The following is a 26,654-nucleotide window of genomic DNA, read 5'->3' on the forward strand; positions in this document are numbered from 1 at the left end:
CAAAGATATATCTTTTTTAAAACTGGGAAGACATTCAGGTTTCCTTGATTAAAGACTTGTGTAATGTCCTTGTCCCAGTAATAAATTGTACACACTAGATACAACTATACACAGAAGATGGCACTTTTTCTTTTTTTATTCTTCCCCCACCTCTCTCTGGGTTTTGGTTTTTAGAGGCAGAGTTTCTCTGTATAGCCCTGTTCCTGGCTGGCTATCCAGGAACTTGCTCTGTAAGTTAGGCTGGCTTCAAACTCAGAGGTGCATCTGCCTCTGTCACCCAGGGCTGGGACTAAAGGACTGTGCCATCATGCCCGGCTGACATCTCTTCATTCTTCCCTAATTCTTAAAGTAAGTACAGACTTTAGGAAAAAGAGATTCTGGTGAAGAGAAATCTCCATTCTAGGAAACCTATTTACCGTGTACCATTTGTGGATTATACATTCTGGCTCCATTAGTTTCTGCCATCAAGCACAGGTAAAGGGCGGAGCCACCATAAGACGCAATGACTATAGTGAAGCTCACGAGTATAACGACATCTCTAAGTGAAATATGGTGGTGATATAAGGTGTGCTGGTTTGAATATGAATGATCCCCATTGGCTCATATTTTTGAATGCTTGGTCACTAGGGAGTGGCACTAGGAAGTGTGGCCTTGTTGAAGTAGGTTTGACCTTGCTGGAGGAAGTGTGTCATTGGGGGTGGACTTTGAGGTTTCAAATGTTCAAGCCAGGTTCACTGTCTCTCTCTTCCTGCTGCCTGCCAATCCAGATGTGGAACTCTCAGCTCCTTCTCCAGCGCCATGTCTTCCTATGTGTTACTATGTGTCCCACCATGATGATAACAGACTGAACCTCTGAAATTGTAAGCCAGCCCCAGTTAAATGCTTTCCTGTGTAAGACTCGCCGTGGTCGTGGTATCTCTTCACAGCAATTGGACAGTGACTAAGACAGCTGGGGATGATGCTCCTTAGAGGGGCTTGAACAAGAAGGCTTAAAACAGCACTTTTCTTAGACCTCCTTAAGTCTTCTAAAGCATTTCCTGATATGATGGACCTCTGCTTTCATTTTTATTCCTACAATACTCATCAGACACTATGCTGAAACGTGAAATCAGTCTTATCTTCAAGGAGCTCACAGCACAGTAGGGGAGACAAAGATGTAAACAGAATAGTCCAATACACTGTGCATTCGCCAGCATTCTCTAAAAGAACAGAGCCAACAGAAAGAATATATGTGTGCCTGTATTTAACATGTATTTATTAAAAGGGGATTCATTCGATTGCCTTGCAGGATGCATTCCAGGTAGTCCAACAATGGCTGTCTTCCACTGCAGAGGCTGAGAATCCGGCAGTTGCATGAGACTAGATGTCTCAGCAGCCCTCATCTGGTGCTGAAGGACTAACGGATTCCCAGAGAGCCGCTGCTCTTCAGTTTACATTGCAATTCGGAAGAAGCTGGTTCAAATGCCAGTGGAGGAATGCCCCAGCAGCAGGGTAGATGGACTTGCCAGTGAGAGCAAATCTACAAATGGTGCCCAAACTTTTGGCAAGAATTTCCACATAAAGCCTGAGAAAGCTTTTATTTCTTTTCTTTTCTTTTTTTTTCTTTTTTCGAGACAGGGTTTCTCTGTGGTTTTGGAGCCTGTCCTGGAACTAGCTCTTACAGACCAGGCTGGTCTCGAACTCCCAGAGATCCGCCTGCCTCTGCCTCCCAAGTGCTGGGATTAAAGGCGTGCGCCACCACCGCCCGGCTTTGAGAAAGCTTTTAAAAAAGGATTCTAGACAGACAAGAACAGAGTCAAGCTCAGCTTCTTGGTAACCATTTTTACTACGGTAGGCTCTGCTTGCCGGCAGTAAGCAGAGGCTTCTTGAACTCAGCATTGGCAGCAAAAACTACTCGGTTGTTTTAAGAGGCCCTACCATGAATCCCTTCAATGGTATCTATGAGCAGCTGGCAGCATGTTTTTTGGTGGTGGCACGGACCTAGAAACTCTACAGAGTTGTGGCAATAAATGTGACTCCTGCCAGTACCTCCACCATGAAGCTAGACTCTCAGAAAGCTAAAGAATGGGGCAGAACCAGCTACCAAAGCTGCAGTTTTAATCCTAGTCATACTGCTTAGTAAAGACTCATGTGGTCAGAAAAAGATAAAAATATGCAGTAAAGACAGATTCAGATGAAAAAAATCTCTAAATTTTACAATGTGTTTAAAGATATACGTAGGCAGCAGGGCAATGGTGGCACACGCCTTTAATCCCAGCACTCAGGAGGCAGAGTGAGTCTGAGGCCAGCCTGGTCTACAAGAGCTAGTTCCAGGACAGACAGCTAGAACTGTTACACAGGGAAACCCTGTCTCAAGAAACCAAATATATATATACACACACACACACACACACACACACACACACACATACATACACACACACGCACATACATACATAAGCTTGGGAGAGAAAAGAAAAAGGATAAAGTCCTTTAAAAAAATCGAGCAGCCAGGCATGGTGGCACATGCCTTTAATCTCAGCACTCGACAGGCAGAGACAGGCAGATCTCTGTGAGTTTGAAGGCCAGCCTGGTCTACAGAGTGAGTTCCAGAATAGCTAGGGCTGTTATACAGAAAAACCCTGTCTCAAAAGAAAAAAGAAAAGAAAAAGAACAGAAAAAGCAGAAAGTTCTAAAACAACTGCAATATTTTCAATATTTGGCTTTTGCTCTGTTTTTCCATTTGGAAAGTGTCAGGAAATGGAAGGTAAGTAAGTGTTTGGAAATAGTGCCTGCCCTGCCATTATACACTGTGGGTGGAATGAAACGGTGGCGAAGATCTCACAGCACTACTCTGATCCGAGGACACAACAATTAGAAAAGAACTAAACTACCAATTGGGAGACAACAGTGTGTGGCTTTAGTATAGTAATAAAGATAACAAGAAGAAAATGCCCAAATTAAAGAAAGTGCAGGAAGAGTTGCCCATCCCTGACTTCAAGCAGCTTGAAGAGAGAGGTAGTGTGTGTAGTGGGTTTCAGCTGAGTGGGAGAAATTTAGTTCCAGCCAAGTCTTACCTTAGAGTTCATTCACTGACAAGCAGGATTTCAGTGAGAGCTAGACCAGAGCTTGAAGTCTCCAGACCTGCATCAGTTGTCAGGCCAAATAAAGTTCTGGCTGGCCTTATCACAAGCCTCAGGATGGGCCTTGGCCACCTTTCTTCTACCTGTACTTTCTTGTGCTGCGAGACTGATGCAATTCATTCTGGCATCAGCCGCGGCAGCTCAAGAACTGCCTCCCTCACTCGGGAGGCAGAGGCAGGCGGATCTCTGGGAGTTCGAGGCCAGCCTAGTCTACAGAGCTAGTTCCAGGACAGGCTCCAAAGCCACAGAGAAACCCTGTCTCGAAAAACCAAAAAAAAAAAAAAAAAAACAAAAAAAAAGAACTGCCTCCCTGACTGGTACCCCAAAACAGACAGAACAGCTCTCTTCAGGCCAGTGTCCCCAAGCCTCCAGACCTGTCCTAGCACCACGTGGGGACCGTGTGTTTCACTAAGACACTTGGCTAATGGTGGCAGGTACATTGCTTTGCTCAGTGCTAGACCAGTTGAGTGCAGATCCAGGCAGATTCAGATAGCCACCATCTCTAAGATTCCCTGTGGATGATGTCCCTGGAATAAATCCCAGGCTTAGTGACAGATATGTGACCTTTTATTCTGGCCAGTATTGCCTGGAGTTGGCTGTAGCAGTATACTTCAGCAGCAAGGAGCACACAGCAAGCAGTATGGGCCTTACTGGTTGCTGGACTGGCTTCGTCGGACTATGGTCTTACTGCAGTTGTCCAAAGTCGTGTTGCAGGAGCTTGTGGCTAGTCCCTCCAAAGAAAAAGATTTTGATTAGAGTCAGACAGAATCCCATAGTGCCTAACCACACGCTATCATAAAAATATTAGTAGTTAATATTAAAACTGTATAAAAAACTAAAGAAATTGGGCAACACAAGATAGTTCAATTAATATTTATTATGGACAGTGGAAATGAAGAGGCATTTTTCAGTGAAACACAGATGACCAAATAAATAGCTGAGAAAACATCCAACATTCTTAGCCTCCAGGGAAATGCAAAAGAATAGCATAATGAAATTATACCTCACCTTAGTCAAAATGGCTATAATCAAAACAACAGAAACCACTAATTGTTATCCAGTGTGCTGGCACACGCCTTTTTTTTTTTTTTTGGAGACAGGTTTCTCTGTGGCATTGGAGCTGTCATAGAACTTGCTGTGTAGATCAAGCTGGCCTCAAAATCACAGAGATCCACCTGTCTTACAATACACCTGTCTCTGCCTCCCAAGTGCTGGGATTAAAGGGGTGAGCCAGCCCAAGTACTCAGGAGACTGAGACAGGCCTGTGAGTTAGAGGCCAACCTGGTCTACAAAATGAATTCCAGGACAGCCAGATCTACACAGAGAAACCCTGTCTGAACAAATAAAATAAAAATAATCAAACAAGCCAGGCAGTGGTGGCGCATGCCTGTAATCCCAGCACTCAGGAGGCAGAAGCAGGTGAATCTCTGTGAGTTCGAGGCCAGCCTGGTCTACAAGAACTAGTTCCAGGACAGGCTCCAAAGCTACCCAGAGAAACCCTGTCCTGACAAAAAAAAGGGTGAATATGATCAAATTACATTATAAGCATGTATGGGAATAGCTAATAAAATACCTACTTTGTAAATTAGTATAATTAAAAAGATACAAATAGTGGATATGTAAGATGAATGTTTTACGCATCTATTAATGATAATCTAATAATAAAGTTAGCATAGGCACTATAGTTAACAATATTACATTATAACTCTTTTAAAAATATTTTATTTATTTTTATGCATATAAGTAGCTTGCCTGCATGTATATGTACCTCATATCTGCTTGGTGCTCAAGCTAGGGATGGGAGGGAACAGAAGAGGGTACTGGATCCCCTGGTACTGGAGTTATAGATGGTTGTGAATCACCATGTGGGTGCTGGGAACTGAACCCTGGTTCTCTGTGAGGGCCACCAGTGCTTTTTACCAACTCTCCAGCCCCTCCCTCTATTATGCTGTAGAAATTTGCCGAGTAGATCTTATGTGTGCCCTTACTGTGGTAACTAGAGAGATATGCCTCTACAAATGACCTTACCTATAGGAATCAATTCACCATACACACATCGAAGCAGCACAGTATACAGTTAAAATATATACAATTACAATTCTTTAAATAAGTAAATTTGTATGTACTATACCCTTTATTAGACATATAGTGACTCCTTAACATATATTAGCACTTTTTTCATTATTGTTGCTCATATTTTCTCCTAACGGAACTTTATTCAAATATTTATTCACATGTAAAAGGTTTGTGTTTTTTGTTTTTTCAAGATAAGGTTTCTCTGTGTGGTCCTGGCTGTCCTTGAACTCAGTGACCACTTGTCTCTGCCTCCTGAGTGCTGAAATTAAAGGCCTCCTTGAAATGTATGTTTTCTTAATGTACAACATTCATGGCATCCCAACAACCCTCCAAGTTTTAACTCATTCTAGCATCAACATTAAGGGTTAATTCCAAAGACTCACCTAAATATTGTCTAACTAAGGTAAGGGAGAGGCCCAAAGTATGGTTGATATGGAGGCAAATTCTCTGTGAACCGGAGAAGTCATATAAATTATGTGATTAAAATTTACAGTTGTGGTGCACGGCTTTAATCCCAGCACTGGGGAGGCAGAGGCAGGTGGATCTCTGTTGAGGTTGAGGCCAGACTGGTCTACAGAGCGAGTTCTAGGACAGCGAGGGATACACAGAGAAATGCTGTCTCAACAAACAAACATGTGTGGACGCATATGTTCATTGCTCAGAAAAGCCAAAGATTAGAAGAACAAAGCTGTAAGGGTTATTGAGATTATTCAGTGGGGGAAGAACACTCGCCACATAAACCTGAAGACCAGAGTTTGATGCCATGGTTTTATTTATTTATTTATTTATTTTGGTTTTTCGAGACAGGGTTTCTCTGTGGTTTTGAAGCCTGTCCTGGAACTAGCTCTTGTAGACCAGGCTGATCTCGAACTCACAGAGATCCTATTTTTTTTTTTAAAGCTGAGTAAGGTACCTTGAATCTGTTATCCCAGCACTGTTAACAGCAAGATGGGAAGTGGAGACAGAGAATCTCCTTGAAGCTCATATGCCCATTAGACTAGAGTGTGTAGCATGGTAGCAAGGGCAACAAAAACCCTATCTCCTAAAGAAGGTGAAAGGAGAGAACCAGCTCCTGAAAGTTGTCCTGTGACTGCCCACTCATGCCATGTGCAAAAAAATAATTAAAAAAATTAAAGTCCAGGTGGTGGTGGCGCATACCTTTAATTCCAACACTCAGAAGGCAGAAGCAGATGGATCTCTGTGAGTTTGAGGCCAGTCTACAGAGCAAGATCCAGGACAGCTAGGGCTGTTACAGAGAAACTCTGTCTCAAAAAAAAAAAAACAAAACAAAACCCAAAAACAAAAAAAAAAAACCCGAGAGAAGAAAAATCAAACAAATAAATGAAAAACACAACTGTGAGGCAGACAGTAGGTAGACATACTTATTCCAAATGTCAGAAATAGGACAGAAGGGGATAATTTGTCCCAAATAAGTCCCAAACATGATAGGGCAATATTTATTCAATTTCTTTCACTTCGTGCGCATGTGTGCATGGGTGTGTGCGTGTGTGTGTCTGTGCTATGTGTTTCACTAGGGTTGCTTTCAGAGTCCTGGGTGAGGATATTGCTTGGAGAATGGATTCTCTACCATTAGATCCAGAGAATTTCTCTCCCTTTACCACCAAGCACCTCCTAACAGCTTATAGACCTTCAGGGAAGGGCGAGGTGCTGTGAGTCCCTCCCAACAGGAGGCTTTTGTTCATTTGTTTGTTTGAGACAGGGTCTCACTTCACAGTCCTGACTGGCCTGGAATTCATTACGTAGATCAGGCTGGTCTCTAATTCGCAGAGATTCACTTGCCTTTGCTTCTGAGTGATGAGATTAACAGTGTGTGCCAAGACACTCAACAGATTTCTCTAAGAGGGAATCCCAAGGTCCAGATGTCACAGGTGTCCCTCTCTCTCATTATAAATATATTTTAAAATTTTTACTGTTATTTATGTATGCAGGTGGCTGGTTGTGGAGGATGCCAAAAAGAGGGTGTGAGATCCCCCGGAGCGAGAGTTACAGGCAGCTGTGTGGGTGCTGGGAACTGAGCAGGAGTAAGTAATCCTAACCATAGTGCAAGTCTCTAGCCCCACCCCAAACAGAGGAAATACTTTTATCTTAAGACTCAAGAACAAAGGTTGCTTTTGAAAACACGTGGCATGGAGTTTTAGTTCAAGAGCTTTAGGCATGGCTCACTGGGAACAGCTCCCCCAGCAATTTCTTGCCAGTTAGAACCAGGTACCCACCCGTACCTCTCCCAGGCTGTTGATGAACACTGGTGGCTTGATAGTTCTGGGGTTATATAGGGGAGAGCTACTTCCATAGCTCTTTGGGGGCACTGCTCTAGTTGGGCCTTATTCTGTGGGCAAAAGACCACTGGCTCTGGTTACAAGGCCATGGCTTTGCCAAGCACTACGCTGGTAGGGACTTTACAACAGCCTTACTCCAGTTCTCTGCTTGGGTCTGAAGGCTCATGCAGGCGTACTTTGAAATCTAGGTGGAGCTAGCAATGACTCCACAGCTCATGCACATTGTGTGCCCGCAGAGTTGGCACTGCATAGACACCACCAAGGTTTATCTCTTCTAGTGAGAGGTTGCTACCCACCCAAGCTGCACCTGAGCCCAGATTGTATCAGCTATCCTCCTACCGGCCACACTCTAAAGACAAGGGTCTGGCCTCTTGGGTCAGACACTAAGGTGCTATTGAGAGCCTAAATTATCTCCTTTGTTATGGGAATGAAGCCCAGAAGGCTACACTCCTTGTAAATAAACATCACCATTTTAGGGACCCTACGGTCCACTATCTCTTTAACAAGCCTGATTAGAATACCACTTATACCTTTGAGGTGTTTTGGATGTAGCACTTCCTGAAGTAATTCTATTTTGTGTGACTTCATGTCCTAAGCTAGTTTAGAAGTAAATCCTCTATAATATCAATTCTATTGCTTTGCTTATTCTACATCATAGGCAACTGTTGAAAGTAGCAGTCCTCAGGTAGCTATAATAGAAGTAAAGATTGCAAAGTAGGAGAGGGAAGAGTGCTGGGACTAAAGGCGTGCACTACCACCGCCCAGTCCCCCACTTTTTTCTTAAATCTAGGTGTCTGAATATTTATTATAAGACAGTGAGTACAGTGATTTCCACTTTTGTAGTTAATGAGATGATCTGGAAAAATAATTCTAATTGGTAAGGCAAGAATGATTACAATGTATTCTTAATTTTTTACCTAGCTTCTTAAATATCTTCTTTTTAAAATTAGAACTTTATTATAAAGAACTTGCAAATAAACCAGGCATGGTGGCACATGCCTTTAAATCCAGCACATGGGAGGTAGAGGCAGGCGAGGCCAGCCTGGTTTACAGAGCGAGTTCCAGGACAGTCAAGGCTAGTTTACGCAGAAACCCTGTCTCAAAAAACCAACACAATGTGGGGAGAGGGGACAGAAAAAAAAAGAAAAGGAAAAAAAAATGAAGCAATTTGTATGACAGGGAAGGGGCAATGACTTTGAAGCTGTCACACAGAAATAACACAAACTTTTGATTTGACAATGGTTTGGGGGTGATTTCTCAAGCTGGACAATGATTTCCATCTTCAAAATCTTCAAGATTCAGTAGATCTTCCCCACTTTACATCTGGTCTCAAGTAGTTTCCACTTGTTTTAGCAGTTTGGTATAGATTTGCTTTCAGTATGTGAGTAAAGATGATACCATTGTCTTTAAAACAAGTTTGGTGTTATTTTTTTTTTCATTACAACTTCATTTATGCATGAGGACAGGTGATGGTAAGCTGTTTTTGATCCTTGTTTAATCAGTTGAATTCATGGCATTATCTGTGGAAGAAAGGCTTTTAGTAATTTTCTTTTTTTTTTCCAGTAATGTCTCCCTTCTACACATCTTTAAAAGGAACCTACCAAGGATTACTAAGTCTTGCTGATTCTCTTTCTCTCTCCAGTGTTTTGAGACAGGGCTTCTCTGTGTAGCCCTTGTTGTCCTGGAACTCACTATATAGACCAGGCTGGACTATGCCTCCCAAGTGCTGGGATTAAAGGTGTGCACTATCACTGCCCAGCTGATTCTTTCTATTAAAAGCCAGACATCAATATTTCAGTTATTTGAGATGCCTAAGTGAAAACGCATTCTGTGGAGCTGGAGAGGGTTGAGCTGGTATTATTAACCAAAGTTTCGGTGCTGTGAAAGAGTGAAGGCACTACAGGAACCATAAAATCTTTTTCCTGCAGGGTGGTGGTGGTGCAAGCCTTCAATCCCAGCACTTGGGAGGCAGAGGCCAGCCTGGTCTACAGAGTGTGTCCCGGGACAGCCAGGGCTACACAGAAATGAATCCTGTCTTGAAAAATAGAGATACCTTTTTCCTTCGTGTAAAGTGTAGCTTCAGCTTTTTAAGACAAGTGGATGATAGAAAAGTCACATTGATTTAAATTAGCAGATTTCAGTTCTGCCTAAGGCCAGGCTTAGCTGATAAAAAATTATGTCTCTGTGTGCTACCTACATGAGTGCTAGTGCCTATAGAGGCCAGGGGTGTTGGGTCCCCTAGGGCTGAGATTAGAGGTGATTGTGAGCAACTCCACTCAGGTGCTGGGGCCCAAACTTGGGCTCTCTGCAAGAACAATATGAACTCTTAACTACTGAGCCATCTCTCCAGCTTCATGGTTTTAGTTCTCTATGGGAGAGAGCTTTTCCTGTCCCCTCCATTCTGCGCAGCAAGGATATGGAGAGTGTGGGCCAGTGGGTCTAGTCTGTATACTCAGAACTCTGAGTTCTGGAAAGCCAGAGTCTCCAAGGAGCAGGACTGGGTGGGGGTTGGGGAGTAAGATTCTGCTCAGTCCTTCCTTAGCTCCTAAGCCCCGGGTGTGGATTGCGTTTCTGATTAGAATGCCTCAGGGATTCTGGTTCCAGGATAAGGATAATGACGCAGCTTAGTAGCTTAGTGGGATTTGAACACATCCGGCAGGACCTTCCAAATTTGCAGTCTTAGCTCCTCCCACATCCTTTCAGTTCTCTTTCTTTTGATAGCTAGCTACTACCCCTAATCCAGTCCCTACCTGTGAAGACATTCATCTGCTCACTGGGGGATCTTGGCTGGACCAGCCGACTGGGGTTTCTCCTTGCCCTTGTTGTAGAGCCTTGGATTTCTCCTTGCCCTTGTTGTAGAGCCTTGGACTTGGTTAACAAAGGAGAGAGAAGGGATACTTTTCTGGGGATGTCTGAGTGAGAAAAGGTACTATACACTACCAGGGACAGTCCTCGAGCTGAAGTCCTCCCTTGTGGCCAAGGCACAGTGTGATTCTTGGGAATAGTGACTGCCTGAAGCCCTTCCTTATCCTCAATGATCCTTGCCTGCCTAGGTCATCCTTGGAATGGGACAGGGTCCCTCCTGTATCCCGAATGTTGGGATCACATCACGTTCTGCTTCTGTGGTACTGACAAATTGAACCAAGGGCTTCATGCATGCAAGGAAAGTACTTTACCAAGTAGGCTACATCCTGATTATCCCTTGACTGTCTACTTATTTATTGTTTAGATAGGGTCTTACTATGTAGCCCTCGGTCTCCTGGAACTTGCTCTATCAACCAGGCTGACCTGTGAAGATACCTGCCTGACTCTCTGAGTACTGGAGTGCTGGGCTTAAAGGCATGCACCACTACACCTGACTTGCAATGTCTTTAACTTTTTAAAAAAAATATTTATCTATTTATTTATTATGTATACAATATTCTGTCTGTGTATGCCTGCAAGCCAGAAGAGGGCACCAGACCTCAATACAGATGGTTGTGAGCCACCATGTGGTTGCTGGGAATTGAACTCAGGACCTTTGGAAGAGCAGGCAATGCTCTTAACCTCTGAGCCATCTCTCCAGCCCTGTCTTTAACTTTTTAAAGGCATTTAAAAAAATTTTTTATGAGTATGAGTGCTTTCCTTGCATAGCTGTCAGGCTGCAAGGATGCAACATATGACTTCAATAACAATTCAAACGGCAAGAAAGATACCTGGTGCAGTTCTTTCCACATCTTGTTCACCTTCTGAGTTCAGATCAGTGAGCATCTCCCTAGAATACAGAGAATGTGAAAATTACTTTTTTTTTTTTACTTCAGTGTTATGTATAACAGAAAAGGCCAAAGAAAGAACTGGAGGTTTTGATAAAGGTTTCATTAGTGCTACTGTTTTTATTGTTTATCAAATAGTAAACAGACCAGTGATTTTCCTTAAAGGGGGTGGGGGTGGGGAGTTTGAACAATTAGCCATGCAAAATGCAGGCAGGCTATCTCCCTAACTCCTTAACTGGCCCGGAAGCCACTCGGTAGTTCAGGCTCTCCAGAAGCTCCCCAACAGAAATCTGTAGGAGGTGACGCGTGTCACAGGTGGAGTCCCAGGCAAGGTGAGGTGGAGGAGGGGCTGACTGGAGCTCAAGGTCAGCCTTTGTCTCACCAGAGCTTCTGGAGGTGGAGGCAAACCAATCCGGCTGACCTAGAACACACAAATATTCCTGCTACTGCCTCCCAGGTGTTGGGATTAAAGGCATGCACTATCTTACCTATTTCTCCGTTTAGAGAAAAAAGCGGGACGTCAAACGTGTACCTCTACTAGCACTTGGGGAAAAAACAGTACTAAGAGAACAGAGCACGGAAGGGCTGCTGTAGGACACTGCTTTAGCGGAAATAGACTTGTGGGCTCTTTTACTCTTTGAACTCTCTGATTTCCTACAAAAATGACAGCCATGCTCACAAAAGTAAAATCCTAAATAATTTAAGTCCAAAATCATCTGTGAGAAGAGGTCCACATACAACGGAAGAGGTGAAAACAATGGCCTCCATAAAAGCTATAGTGTGCTGTGTGCAACAGTTCTAAGTACAGACTTTATCCTCTTCCTACATTTCTTTCCAGCAGGCACCAAGGATAACGTTAAGAACAGTTAAAGGAGAGGTGACTCCCTTTATTTCTCTCTCCCCATCCCCAGATGTCCCACAACCCAAGGACTTTTAAGGTTACATACATATACATGGAGGGGTTTGTTTTTATGTTGCCAATGATAACTTTCACGTTATCATAAATATTGCTGTCACTGTGACTGCAATCTTCTTTAGCACTTCCCTACAGAGTGATAAAGACACAGGGGAAAGTCAAAAGAAAGTAGACAGGGGGCTGGAGAGATGGCTCAATGGTTAAGAGCATTGCAGTGCTCTTCCAAAGGTCCTGAGTTCAATTCCCGGCAACCACATGGTGGCTCACAACCATCTGTAATGAGGTCTGGTGCCCTCTTCTGGCCTGCAGGCATACACACAGACAGAATATTGTATACATAATAAATAAATAAATATTTTTTTAAAAAAGGAAGTAGACAGAACTTTTGGCCATCAAAGGAAGATTTCTGTCATAATGTTAATCCTACAGTTGATAGTCTTAAGTGATGAAAATAATGTTGGAACAAAATTTAGTAAACATTTGTACCTTATAACCTGACCATTCTTCCTCTCTTACATCACGGTACCCATCAGTAAGTGGCTACCTTGAAAACTTTGGAGAAAATGGGCCTTGGGTTTTTGTAATAATACATTGTTTGCTGGGTGGTGGTGGTGCACACCTTTAATCCCAGCACTCAGGAGGCAAAGATAGGTGAATCGCTGGGACTCTGAGGCCAGCCTGGTCTTTAAGAGCTACTTTCAGGACAGCCAGAGATGTTAAACAGAGAAACCCTGTCTAGAAAAAAAACAAAATAATAAACTGCTCACATTAATGAAAGCACCAGATACCCTGAGGAGGCCTGAGTTGGTTCTAGAATATTTTTAGTGGTCTTGGTTGCTGACAATAATCCTTAATTTACTTTTATTAATGCTGACTACTTTTCTTCCTTCAAAATCTCAAAAGGAAATATGAATGTGGTTGCAGTCCCAGCACTGGTGAGGCAGAGGCAGGGCTCAGGGCTCAAGGCCAGTGCTACCAGCTTATTAACACTCTGGAGGCAAATGCAATTGCAATTTGTGAGTTTGCGGTCAGCCTGGTCTACCGTAGCGAGTTCTGGGGCAGCCAGTGTTCCATAGTGAGTGTCTCTCAGAAAAAAAAGACAGAGTGAAAGAGGTTATATCCATCTAGGCCTCATTCATCTCAGCTCTCTAGGGCTATGGCCCTGGCTTCAGGGTAGACCTGTAGCTGCTACCCGAAAAGAATCATTACTTTGGTAGTAAATCCTTAATATTCATGTATTGTATACTTGCAAATTCACCTATTTATTAAAATTTAGTTGTAACACTTAAAAACAATTCTTTCAGTGCGTTTGGTCATTTCAGATATGCACAGAGAGGTGAAAAATTTGTCACCCAATGTGTAATTTCCTAGCTGAGGTTGCACGTTGACGCCTTCCTACTTCAAAGCTTTAAGCACATACCCTCTGCATTATCCCTCTAATATCACATTCGTCACGTCTATGTTTCTTTTGCTGGTATCTGAGCACACAAGACCATGCTGTGCTGTGACTTATGTTTAAATTTTAAAGTATGTGTGTGTCTGTGTGAGGGGGGAGTGAGAGAGAAAAAGAGAGAAAGACATGTGTCAGAAGGCAGCTTCTCACCTTCTACCTTGTTTGGGACAGGGTAGCTCTTGTTTCTGCCACGTTGCATACTTGAGACTAGCAGGCTTACAAGCTGCCAGACATAGCTGTCTCTGCCTCCCATCTCACCATAGGCATGCTGGGATTACAGATTCAAGACACCACCTCTGGCTTGTTTTGCTTTGTTTTTGCTTTTTAAGGCAAGGTTTCTGGGTGTAACCCTGACTGTCCTGGAACTCCTCAGTACACCTGCTAGCCTTGAACTGACAGATATCTCTGCCTGTCTCCGCCTCCTGGGAGTGCTGGAATTAAAGGCCTGGGACACCACACCGAGCTTCGTGTCCGGTTTAATAAAAGTTTTTATGGGCTAAAAAGTTTTTTCACAGACCCACATTTTAGAAAATGATAGTAAAAATACACAGCATTCCAGAACTGACTGAAATATAGTAAGTAAGGTAGGACTGTCACCCGTTCCTTCTATATACTATGCTCGTGTATCTAGCCAAGAATAAACTTGCTACATGTACAATCACACTTTACAGCTTATTCATGTTGTGCACTAACAAGGAAAATTCTTAGGCTATATACCACAAACAATGCATAACAATTCTTATGTGTATAACTACTTTTATGCTAAACATACACTTACTTCTATTAAATTTCATATTTTAAAATTGGGACCATTTAAAACTGGCAAGACTTTACTTTGGTCTTATCAAATTAGACATATCCTGTCGTACTGAATACATTAAAATCACATTTGTTTAAGATACATAACATGTTGAGGGCAAGAGAGATGGCTTAGTGGCTATAAAGGTGCTAGCTATGAAAGCCTGGCAACCCAAGTTTGACCCTCAGAACCCATGAAAAAGAATCAAGACATATGGCGTCAGCAAGATGGTTCAGTAGGGTTAAGGCACGTTCCACCAAGACTGAGCAGCACACGGTGGGAGGAGAGAACTGACATCTTCAAGTTGTCCTCTGACCTCCACACAAATACCCAAATATTCACAGAAGATAAAGAAATATATGGAATTTTAAGAAGTTCTTATTGATTTTTTTAAAGGTTTTTGAATTACATGTGAGAATATATGGGTGATAGTGCCTTCAGAAGCCAGAGATAAGAACTCCCTCCCTTTGGAGTTGGGTGTTAGAAAAGGTTGTGAGATGAGTTCGAGACCAGCCTGGTCTACAAGAGCTAGTTCCAGGACAGGCTCCAAAACCACAGAGAAACCCTGTCTTGAAAAAGCAAAAAAAAGAAAAAAAAAAAGAAAAGGTTGTAAGCTGTACAATGTGGGTGCTGGGAATCAGATTCAGGCCTTCTGGAATAGCAGAAGAACTCTTAACCACCTAGCCAAGTCTCCAGCCCATATTGCATTCATTTTTAGAAAGTCTCACTTGACAAATTTTCAAACTGATATGCGTTTAGAGAACTGGAATGGAAAAAGACTCTAAATCAAGTTATATGAAGGACTTGGAATGGCATGATCCATCTTGGAGAGGATTTAAGCCTAATGTGATAGTGACGAGAAGGCTTGGGGCTGGTTAAGAATGCTTGTGATTCTTCCAGAGGACCAAACTTTGATGAGCCGCCACTTTGAGCTCCAGCTCCAGGAGTAGCCAGTGCCAAACACCTCTGGTTTCTGTAGATACCTGCACTCACATGCATATATCTGCACACACATGCACATATACACATAATCAAAAATAAAACAAATCTTTAAAAGTTTGCAGGCCTACCCAGACAGTGGTGGTGCACACCTTTAATCCCAGCACTTGGGAGGCAGAAGCAGGTGGATCTCTGTGAGTTCCAGGCCAGCTTGGTCTACAAAGTGAGTTCCAGGACGGCTAGGACTGTTACACAGAGAAACCGTGTTTTGAAAAACAAAAAACAAAACAAAACAAAAAGTTTGAAGGACTATTTCTGTGGAAGCAGCATTAGATTTGTTATAGCAGTGGTTCAAAGGAGCCGAATTAAAATAAATAGGTTAAAGGTATAGCAAGATAGCTCCCTACTAAGCATAAGTAAAAATCTGCAATTGCAGAGCTACTCACAAATCTAATGGGATTCCCTAGAAGGTACTTTATCCTCCATCAAGAGAAAATCTTGTAATCACATGTTGCAATTCTACAAGCAATTCAAGCACAGTATGATTTACTAGATCAGATGATCTTCCCTGGAATCAAACTCCAGTTTGTAGATACGTGAACATAGCTAGCGCCTGCTTTTCAAAAGGGAAAATCACATGGGTATATTTGTTTTTTCCTATTTTAGCTTCTAAAAATATCTCCACCAGCAGGCAGGGGAAGAGCAAGACAAAGAGAATACTCTCTAAGTAGTTTATTTTATTTGTCCAGCAGAAGTATTCTCTCCCCCCCCCCGCCCCCGAGACAGGGTTTCTCTGCGTAACAGCTCTGGCTGTTCTGGAACTCACTTTGCAGACCAGGCTGATCTTGAACTCACAGAGATCTGCCTGTCTCTGCCTCCCGAGTGCTAGGATTAAAGGGATGCACCACCACACCCGGCAACAGAAGGATTTATGGGATAAAAAATATTGAACGTACTTAATTGATTAGTTAAATACATTTGCAGTGAGGCTCAGTTTTCAGCAGACATCATTAGCCTAATACCATATCTATTCTAGCATGTTTAGAATCCACCACCACGCCCTTGCCATTTGATGTGTTTTTCAGATTCCCACATCTTGGTGTGTTTCTGTCTTCCTTGTCCCACTTACAGCCTGGCAAGTGTTGCTATCATCAATACTGTTGATTTTGTTCTCTTGAAGGATGTCTTGCAAGCGCAGAAATGACTCGGTGTAGCTAGAGAAAAGTATCACAATAGTCAACACACTGGAGAGTTTTTCACAACACCAGATTGCATGCAATTCAGAAACCCAAGCACTAAAACTAAAGTACAGTCTGGTGCTGATTGAATAACTGTGATTGAATTCAGAAAATGCATTGAACAGAATATTTAGGCTGAAGGGTAGCACCTAGATCAACTTTTTCATTTAGATTAAGAAAGTGAAATAGTGAGATGAATCTGTCGACTATACTTTGTTCTACTTTAATTGGCCCCAAATGTTGTTGCACTTTTTTTTTCTTTTGATTTTCGAGACAGGGTTTCTCCGTAGCTTTTTGGTTCCTGTCCTGGAACTAGGCTCTTGTAGACCAGGCTGGCCTCGAACTCACAGAGATCCGCCTGCCTCTGCCTCCCGAGTGCTGGGATTAAAGGCGTGCGCCACCACTGCCTGGCTTGTTGTGCTTTTAACTGGCTCACTTGTTACTTGTATTTTGCTCTCCACTTTGTTTTTCTTCATGGATTCCCTTTAAAAAGCTTCAGTTTTGGATTTTTATGCATTTTGTTTTTGTTTTGGGTTCAGGCCACATTACTAGCCTCAGTTTGATTCCCAATATTCCTCCCAGAAAGAGATTTGTCAGTGGTCACTAGTGTTTTAGCTCTGCTGAGATTCTGACCCTAGAGCATCTGCAGAGGAGAATGTGTGCTTCTCTAAGCAGTCTAGAGCTGTGCTTCTGCTCCCGCCCTCCGCTCTCATCATTAAATACACAGGACCTGAGGCTAAGCTACTTCTAAACTGTTTTCTCCTTGAGTTTCTGGGAATTTGGTTATCAGTTCTCTGAGCCATTGTGGCTCACTCCGAGCCTTAGTAACTGGAATGCACCTGGCCTTGGAGGGACCCCCAGTAAAAACTGAGTACAGAAGAGAACTTGCTACCCACCATGTTCATAATGAGGGCTTCAGAACCCCACGAAAAATAAAAATCTAAAGAAGCTTTGCAGTCTTACTGTAGTAGCACTTAAAAAAAAAAAGACACAGCAAGTTACCAGTTTCAGTGACAAAACCAAAGGCTCTTTTCTCTTGGCAAAGAAAGTCTGATAAATCCTAGCTGGTGTTCTCGTGTGCCCCATCAAGTGTACATTTCTGTGCTGCTTATCACAACATGTAACAAGGTCGTTTGGGAAGTGTCCTGCTTGACCAGTTCAGTTGGAATTAGCTGCCAACCCCAAGATGACAACTATTGATGCGAGGGAAATGTGGCATAACTTACCCCAGGGATTTGTCCTTCTGAGTTTCCATGTCGTCATCTGTAAATGAAAAATAAAGTGTGAAATGCAGAAGTAAAGCAAATGGTGGTAGGAAGGAGAGGCAGCGGCTTGGGGGCCTCTTGGGCTTGAACATGCGGAATGATATTGCCAAACCTAAACATAATTGAGATTTTATAACAGTTTATGGAATAGTTGGAGGAGAGGAAGTAATAGTCACCCATTTTGGAATTGGGGCCTGCAGTACCATTAGACCCTTTAAACTGCCAAGGATATGAAAGAAGAAAAAAAAATTTTTTTAATTTGTCCTTCACTACTTTTTTAGTGTTTTAAAATTTGCATTTATGTATATTAAGAAAAATATTTTTATTTATTCTTTTGACTCTGAGTAAACTTGGAAAAACCTTTTATACCTAAATTGATGGATGTATGGCACATACTCAGCACTTTAAGAATCAAGTTAGTTTCTTGAAACAGGTGAAGAAAAATGAGCTGAAAAAGGAGGATGCAACCGGGCAGTAGTGGTGCATGTCTCTGTGAGTTCGAAGCCAGCCTGGTCTACAAGAGCTAGTTCCAGGACAGGCTCCAAAGCTACAGAGAAATCCTGTTTCAAAAAACAACAACAAAAAAAAAAAAAGAAAAAGAAAAAGAAAGAAAGAAAGAAAGAAAGAAAGAAAGAAAGAAAAAGGAGGATTCTGTGCAGAAAGGTACCTGAGCTCACCTGAAGAGCTCCACCCAGAGAAGCACTTTTGTGAGAGCCAATAGGAATACCTGAACTGCTGCAGCTCATTCCTATGAAAGCTTAACAGTTTGTTAAAAAAAAAAAGCCTACATTGGCAAAACATAAAAAAAACTAACATGATAACAACAAAGGCAACAAAAATCCCAGGGTGGTTTTAGGGGTGGACTCGGGGCGGAATACTTGCCCAGTGCAGAGGAAGGCATAAGCTTGATTCCAACACTGTGAATGAAACAAGGGGAAAAAAAGGCAGTGAGGATTAAACATATACAGACCTGAATGCAATAAAACTCGTATTTAATACGTTTAAAGTCAAACACTTTGAAGATATCTCCACATCTCTCATTGCATATTCTAGAAGGTATAGAAGCAAGAGTGTGCGGATTTTGCGGCAGGTGAGGCTATTATGTCAGAAGGTTAAACCACTCTATTTATTTATTTATTTGTTTGTTTGTTTATTGAGGCATTCTCACTATATAGCCCTAACTGGCCTGGCGTTCTCTGTGTAGACCAGGCTAGCCTCAGACTCAGAGATCAGCCTGCTTCTGCCTCCCACGTACTGGGGTTAAAAGTGTGTGCCACCACTTCCAGAGTACTTTCTGTCTTGTTTGGCTGGTTTTGTTTTTCCAGTACAGGGTTTCTCTGTCTTGTCCTGGCTGTCCTGAAACTTGCTGGCCTCAAACTCAGAGATCTGCCCTGCCTCTGTATTCTGAAAGTTGAGTGCCACCACTACCGCTGGGATCCAGCTCACTGTACTAAGGTGAAAAAGTGAATCCAAAGTACGTTCAATGTTTCAGATTATAGGACTTTTGTTGTTGTTGAATGGGTCCCTCAGTTTGATGGGGAGCAGTATCAGGTGGCTCCCATTCTAGGGGAAAGTAGAGCGGGGACGGTGACTACCAGTTTACACTGGTACGTTCTAATCTCGGGAAGGATGCTCCTTTCCAACAGTCTCCAATTGCAGTTCCACATGGTTTAGGATGTAATGCTGATTGGTTCATTCGTAAAAGTTTGTGTTGGTCATCATTCTGGCTGCCTCCAGTTAAAGGGACTCCCTGACTTAGTTTGACAGTTTGAGAGAGAACTAAGGATTCTAGGATGGCATTACTTAGAAACCAGGGGCGAGGTGGTATGAGAAACAAAAAAACTGGGGAGAGAGGACATGGTTTCCCCTTTGATCCTGGGGAATTTGAAAGAAACTCTGAATTCAGGACCAGAAGGGTCGCTTTCCTCCTTTAGGTCGTGCTAAAAAAGCAGGCCTTTACCGTTGTAAAGCCAGCATTCTTCATCTTCAAATTCTGGGGAATCCACTGTGCGGCATTCTGTTTCGGACGTCTGGGGTGTCTGCTCTTCAGACATGGTTGTGGAATTAGGCTTCTGAGTTTGGGAACAGGATGGGGGCACCCGTGGGAGGAGCTGGTACCCAAGTCTAGGTGGCTACTATGAGCCGAGCCAGAGTTTCAGGCTTTCATTGCAGCCTCTCAAATGTGCTTGTGATATGGTGAAGGGTGGGGCTTGGGTGGGGTCGGGGTAAGGACGCCAGGCCCCAGGCCAGAGACCAGGGTGTTGGGAAATGGGTAAAACCAGAGAATGTAACACCTCTGTAGTATTCTAAAGGCCTACCTTCAGTGGAGGTCTTCGAAAACACTGACTTCTAAGTTCCCTTCAGCTACGGTGGAAGTATTAAAAGCTCAGTGATCTAGTCAGTATCGACCAGGGTGAGGTGGTAGGTCTTATAGGCTTCCTTTTACCGGATTAGGTACCAGAGCTTCCACCTTGCCACCAACTCACCACCAACTTAGCACCGTGGAGCTTGCCCTTCCCAATCTGCCCCTTACACACGGGTTTCCTGGCATTGCTTGTACATGACAGGAGGATGGGTGGGGTCAGCAGTGGTGTTGGAAGGGTACCGAGCGTGGGTTACTGGACCATGGGAGGTGAGGGCCGGAGGCGAGGAGATAGGCTGGTGTCAGGAGCCGTTTCCTCCTAGCTGCAGGTACAAGTTTGTGGAGGAGTCGGATAAGAAAAGGTTACATGTCGGCGGTACCCTTTACTCCTATCCTCCAAGGGCATAGAAAAAACTGGCATCTGGGTTCTCCCTCAGCTGGGGCGGACATGCTAAAAGAATATCTGACTTTTAGTTAATGCTGGGGGGCGAGGGACGGCCGGGGAGCAGAGGAGGTACTCTTACACCCTTCCTTCCACGGGTGCCAGATACTGAAATTGAGTTCCCTACTTTACAAAAGCCACAGGACCATTGCGGAGCTTGAGTCTCCTGAACAACCAACTGGCACACAATGTTAGTGGACCCAGCAGTATGCGAGGAGCATACAAGATAGGAGTGGGTCTCGTGGGGAGTGGGCATGAGGTTGGGATGAGCGCCATACTAGGTAGAGCTGGTGGCAGGAGCTGCGGGGTTGTGTGGGGCAGAGGGTAAGACAATGGTAGCGATATGTGGAGAACTGAGTCAGGAACTGAGGAATACCACACTTTAGTAGCACCTACCCTAAAGGTGCTTCCCCATGAGAGGGCTTAGAACACACTTGCTACTAGGTTTTCCCTCAACTCACTTGGAAGTAGCAGGAAAATGTCTGACCTAGCTAATGCTTGGAAGTGGGGTGTCCTGTGTTCTTCCTTCCAGTGAATCAAATATTGAACTCCCCTACCTTACAAAACCAGCAAGACCTCACTACAGAATTTGACTCGATATACCAGCCACTCTGTACTGAGCCTCAGATTTCCAAGTAATTGTTTTGGAGGTCTGGAGGTGGGAGGAAATGAACTTCAGGGTGCTGTACGGTGCGGTGCAGTGCAAGTGCGGTGCGGTGCGGTGCAGTGCGGTGCAGGTGCGGGAGCAGGTGCGGTGCTGTGCAGTGCGGTGCAGGTGCGGTGCAGGTGCGGGAGCAGGTGCGGTACAGTGCGGCCCAGGTCTGGCAGACTGAAAGGTGAGGTGGTGTGCTGGAGGATGGTAGGGTGATGTAAGATGAGACTGTTACATGTCTGTAGCAGGCTAGAGCTTCATCCCCACCCTCCGAGGGTGATGCTAGAGAAGGGCAGCGCAGAGATTTTCCTTCAGCAGCGCTACACGCCCTAAAAGTGTCTGCTCTAGACAATATTCTCTTGAGACAAAGTCTCAGTATGTAGCCCCTGCCTGATTTGGAACTCGCTATGTAGATCAGTCTGGCCCCAAACTCACAGAAATTCATCCTCCCGCCTTTGGCCTCCCTGAGTATTGCCATTAAAGGGGCACGCTACCACACTACCTTCCAGTTACTATTTTGTGAGGGTCAGTTGCTCCTCAGCTCATCCTTGTATTGGGTCAGTTAAAGGAAAGCCTGACTTTGTTAAGGTGGCCAGATCTCACTGTGGAGCATGACTCCCTTTCCAGAGACTCATGCAGGCTTTTAGATTTCCCAGCACAGCTGTGGAGCCCAGAAGGTGGGCTCATGGTCACCTGGCTTCAAGGAGGGGGAGGTTGGGAATTTAGGGAGAGAGAATGTCACATCTCTGCAGTTTCCTTAAGTCCCATCCTCACTGGAGTACCTAGAAAGTACTGGCTCCTAGATTCTCCCTCGGCTAGAATGGCTGGACAAAGCAAATGTCTGTCTGGGAGAAGAGGGATTGGTCCTTTAGTCTTCTGTCACTGGGTCAGTCACGTACTAGTTTTTACCTTATAAAAGCATGAAGACTTCACTCGGGGGCTTGACTTTCTGTCCAAACTCACAGAACAGACCGTTATTTTCCTGCATGGTACTAGGAGTGCATAGAAGGTAGGGTGGGGGTAGTGGGGGGGAGTCAATTGTGTGTGATGGGACCAGCTGGGGAACACAGGACTAGAGAATGCCAGGCCTCTAAAGGTATCCTAACAGTTCACATTCATTGGAGGACCCAGAAAACACCAGCACTTAGTTCTCCCTCAGCTAGACTGGGAGCTCTAAGGAAACATGGCCTCTTTTTCTTTGTGTGTGTGTAGGTTGGCTTCTATAGTCCTTCTTCCAAACCAAACCAAATGAAATCACTTAACCTAACCTTATCTTAACATTTGACTTTGAAGTAGTGCTTGAGGAACACAGAAAGTGGGGTTGGGGTGCGGTGGAGGGAGATAGGAGGAATGTGGCTGGGAGTGGGGGGGTGAGGGTAGCATGGAGGTTCTGGAGTGGCAAGAATAGAAAAAGTCACATCTATCTCACACCCTGAAGGTTGTTGGTGGTTGGAGAGCCTAGAAAAGACAGGTGCATAAGTTCTCTCTCAACTAGGTTGGAACTGTGAAGAAAATGTATGAGACCTTTTTAATATAGGGGAGGGTTACCTCTATGCTCTTCCATTCACTACCGTTTATAACAAACCTCCACATCTTCTAAAGATGCCAAGACTTCACTTTTGACCCTAGCTTTCCTTCCCCATGGACCTGCATAGGCTGTTAGCTCTTCAACAACTACCCCTAGAAGCTGGGCGGTGGTGGCGCACGCCTTTAATCCCAGCACTCGGGAGGCAGAGGCAGGCAGATCTCTTGTGAGTTCGAGACCAGCCTGGTCTACAAGAGCTTCCAGGACAGGCTCCAAAAACCACAGAGAAACCCTGTCTCGAAAAAAACAAAAAACAAAAACAACTACCCCTAGAGCACAGAAGGTAGGGGGCAGGTGGGGGTAGGTTGGAGGGTGGAGTGATAAAGAGAGTGCAGGGGGTGGATATGATGAGAGACCCTCACACCATCATAGTACGCTAAAGGCCCAGAGAATATCCTATCCTACTGTCCCATCATCATGGAAAGCCTTAAAACTGTTGGTGCCTAGTCTCTCCAGCTTGGATGAAAAGCTACAAAAATACCTGTGATCTAGTCCCTGTATATCTATATATATATACATACACACATATGTTGGTGGGGAGAGGCCTGTTCCTTGCTCTTCCTTTCACTGGGCTATGGGAGGGAGGTGACCTATTATACTGCCTTTGGCTCAGGTACTGAGCCTCCTTAAGTTCTAACAGAGATCTTACTGACTCTTCCTCCCAACTGACTGGCCAGATCATGAGCTTTCCCAGTTAGTGCTGGCCAAGCCCAGAAGGCTTGCTTTGCTCCCGTGGCCTTCTGGCATACAGAATGTGCTCTTAGTGACAGTTTAAAATCAACTCATCCACCTTAACTGCTGGCTTTCTGAGGTCTTTCCCCAGGGCAGAATTTACGCAATTCTCCTGGTTCTAGTTTGCTGTCTATTGACAATAAAACACGAAACAATAGCAACTTGGGGAGTGTCTCAGCCTTTCTATCGCTGTGATAAAACGATAAAACACCGTGACTAAGAGCAACTTTGGGGGAGGAAGGGGCTTATTTCTGCTTACAATTTTCCAGTCACTCTCCCTCACTAAGAGAAGTCAGAGCAGGACTTGACGCGGAAAACTGCAGGCTGCTTTCGGCTTGCTCCCTCTGACTAGCTCAGCCTGCTTTCTTATGCAACCCTGGATCACCTGGCCAGGGGAAGCCCACAGCCCACAGTGGGCTGGACCCTCCTACCTCAACCATTAATCAATAAAATGCCCCACAGACTTGCCTACTGGCAATCTGATGAAGGCATTTTTCTCAGTTGAGGTTCCCTCTTCCCAGATGCCCTTAACCTGTGTCAAGTTAAAAAGTAGCCACACAGCCGGGCAATGGTGGCGCACACCTTTAATCCCAGCACTTGGGAGGCAGAGGCAGGCGGATCTCTGTGAGTTCGAGACCAGCCTGATCTACAGAGCTAGTTCCAGGACAGGCTCCAAAGCCACAGAGAAACCCTGTCTCGAAAAACCAAAAAAAAAAAAAAGGTAGCCACACAGGAGATAAAGGTTTATTTCATCTGTTTAGGGTACTTTCAAACTTCCCTCTGAAAGCTCACAAGGCAGGCTTTCATTTTTAGCATTTCTCTGCATTCTTATCTTCTAAGGTCCTACAGAACAGCTCTTTCTTTAAGCGATGGGCACACAACAGCTTTTCTAGCCCAAACCACCACAATCCTTCCCAAAACAAGGATAAGTCTGTCACAGCAATTGCCGTACTGGTTGGTATAAGTTTCTGTTCTAGTACACTTTCTGTTGCTGTGGTAAATGCTGACCAAAACTAACTTGGGGAGGAAAAGGTTTATTTCACTTTACAGCATAGAGTCTGTCAGAAGGGAAGCCAAGACAGGAGCTCAAGGCTGGAGCACGGAGGCAGGAACTGAAGCAGCGTCCGTAGAGGAGTACTTCTCACTAGCTTGCTCCCCAGGTCTTGACCAGCTTGGTTTGTTTGTTTGTTTATTTATTTATTTGTTTACATTTTATTTTTTTTGTACAACCCAGGAGGTACCCAGGGGGACACAGCTGGGGACCTCCTACTTGTCCAGGGATAGCATGCACTACCCACAGTGAGCTGGGTCCTCCCACATCAAACATTAATCAAAAAATGCCCCAGAGATTTGCCTACAGGCCAATTTGATGGGGCATTTCTCCAGTCTGCATCAGGTTGACAAGAAGCTACCCAGTACATACCCCTCCTCAGTATTTCTTGACGCCTGAATGCTTTAACAAAGCCTCTAATCCTGACAGGTTGGCCCTGTCCTCCCCCCCCCCCCCCATAGCCTCTCACTGCCGCTGTTTCCTCAGGAAGGGAGCTTCCTGTCCCCAATTCTTTTAGTCTTTTGTTTTTTATGGATATTTTTTGCTTGCTTTAATTTGTTTTTGTTAGGCAGGGTTTTATTGTGTACCCCTGGCTGGTTAGGAATTTGTTATGTAGACCAGGCTGGCCTCAAACTCACAAAAATCCACCTCCTGCTTCTGCCTCCTGAGTACTGGTTAAAGATAACCCCATGAGGTGGCTAGGTTTTTTTTTTTTTTTCTAGCCCAGCCTTACGTGGAGAAACACGATTGGCCCTTATTCCCATTATTCCAGGACGGGGCAGATTCGAAGTGGAACCAGCCTAAAGTCCCTGAGATAGGTTGTGAAGGGGACACCTGCCAGCACAGTGGGGACTCCTTCCAGACCTCTTCCCCTCACCCCCCACCCAGTTAGGTGCGAATCACAACCAAACACCTGTGTTCACAGAGAGATCCTTTACTAAGAGAGGAAGAAAAGTTAAAAGCCGTTGCTGTCTGACCCAGGCAGAAAAACAACATCAAATGACCTTGCTTAAGAAAAAAAGGGGAGATCTGTGTTAGAATGGGCCAGGGTGTGGTGGTAAAAGAGATAGAGGATGCTAGCGAAAGCGAAGGTGACCAGGGAAAGGGGCAGGGATATTTGTCCCAGAGGAACAAAGGACTGTCTCTGGTTAGAGATAGACGTGACACATAGGTGTGGTTAGAAGGTAAAGGGGAAACTCCATGTTAGGATGAGGTGTTTCATTTTAATTGGGCATGTTAATTAGGTCAACCAAAGGGGCTTTTGATTGCTGGACTTTACTTGTCAGCCTCAGGTGGAGGAAATGGCCTAATGCTACCGACTGAGCATAAGGGAATCTGGTGGCTTACTTTAGGAATGTAATCTAACAGATTTTAGCAAGGCAGAGGGAATGGGCGACAAGAGCAAGGCTTGCCAGAGTCACGTGCTCGAGTGGGCTAGTGTCCTTGAGGTTGTAGGCAGGAAGAAAATCCCTTACAGCAGGCAACAACAGTTAACAAACTTTGTCAAATAAAAGTGAAGAAGTGTGTGCGCGCACACACACACACACACAGACAGAGGAGGGCAAGGAGACACACATGAAGAAGAGTTTTTGCAGATCCGAGAAGGAACTTGGGAGCCAAACCCCATTTTTCTTCTGGGGCTGGGGGTTTTAAGTGTTTTTGGTGGCCTGAGATGGGAGCCTTTCTCCCAATTTTGGGTTAGCTTAAATAAGAAAGGGGAACCAATAGACCACAGCCTCAGATAAACATGCATTTATGGTGATGTAGACTAGGTCCCCCTCACCTAATTTTTAATTGGTCAATTTAGTCAAAGAAAGCGAAGCTGGTAGACTCAGAGCATCAGGAGAACATACTAAGGGCTACCTTTGAATACACATTTGACAAGTCTGGACTGGTTAAACAGAAAGGAGCCCCTGCTGGCAGGAGAAACAGCCTACCAAGTCTTTGTCTCAGAATGTGGAGTTCTTAGAGAT

At 44.3% G+C, this 26,654-nt stretch overlaps 1 protein-coding gene across 1 annotated transcript; it reads right to left on the bottom strand.

Moving 5' to 3' along the window:
• Window positions 1-11,170: 11,170 nt before the first annotated feature.
• LOC142840389 (testis-specific protein TSX-like) lies at window positions 11,171-19,911 on the bottom strand. Its single transcript, XM_075956932.1, has 5 exons — window positions 19,818-19,911; window positions 17,819-17,855; window positions 16,484-16,568; window positions 12,195-12,292; window positions 11,171-11,249 (listed from the first exon to the last, which is right to left on the bottom strand). Exons 1-5 carry the CDS (start codon window positions 19,909-19,911, stop codon window positions 11,171-11,173), a joined length of 393 nt encoding a protein of 130 aa, XP_075813047.1.
• Window positions 19,912-26,654: the final 6,743 nt, after the last annotated feature.

Source organism: Microtus pennsylvanicus, chromosome X (assembly GCF_037038515.1).
Source record: "Microtus pennsylvanicus isolate mMicPen1 chromosome X, mMicPen1.hap1, whole genome shotgun sequence".
In the NCBI taxonomy this organism is placed as follows: domain Eukaryota; kingdom Metazoa; phylum Chordata; class Mammalia; order Rodentia; family Cricetidae; genus Microtus; species Microtus pennsylvanicus.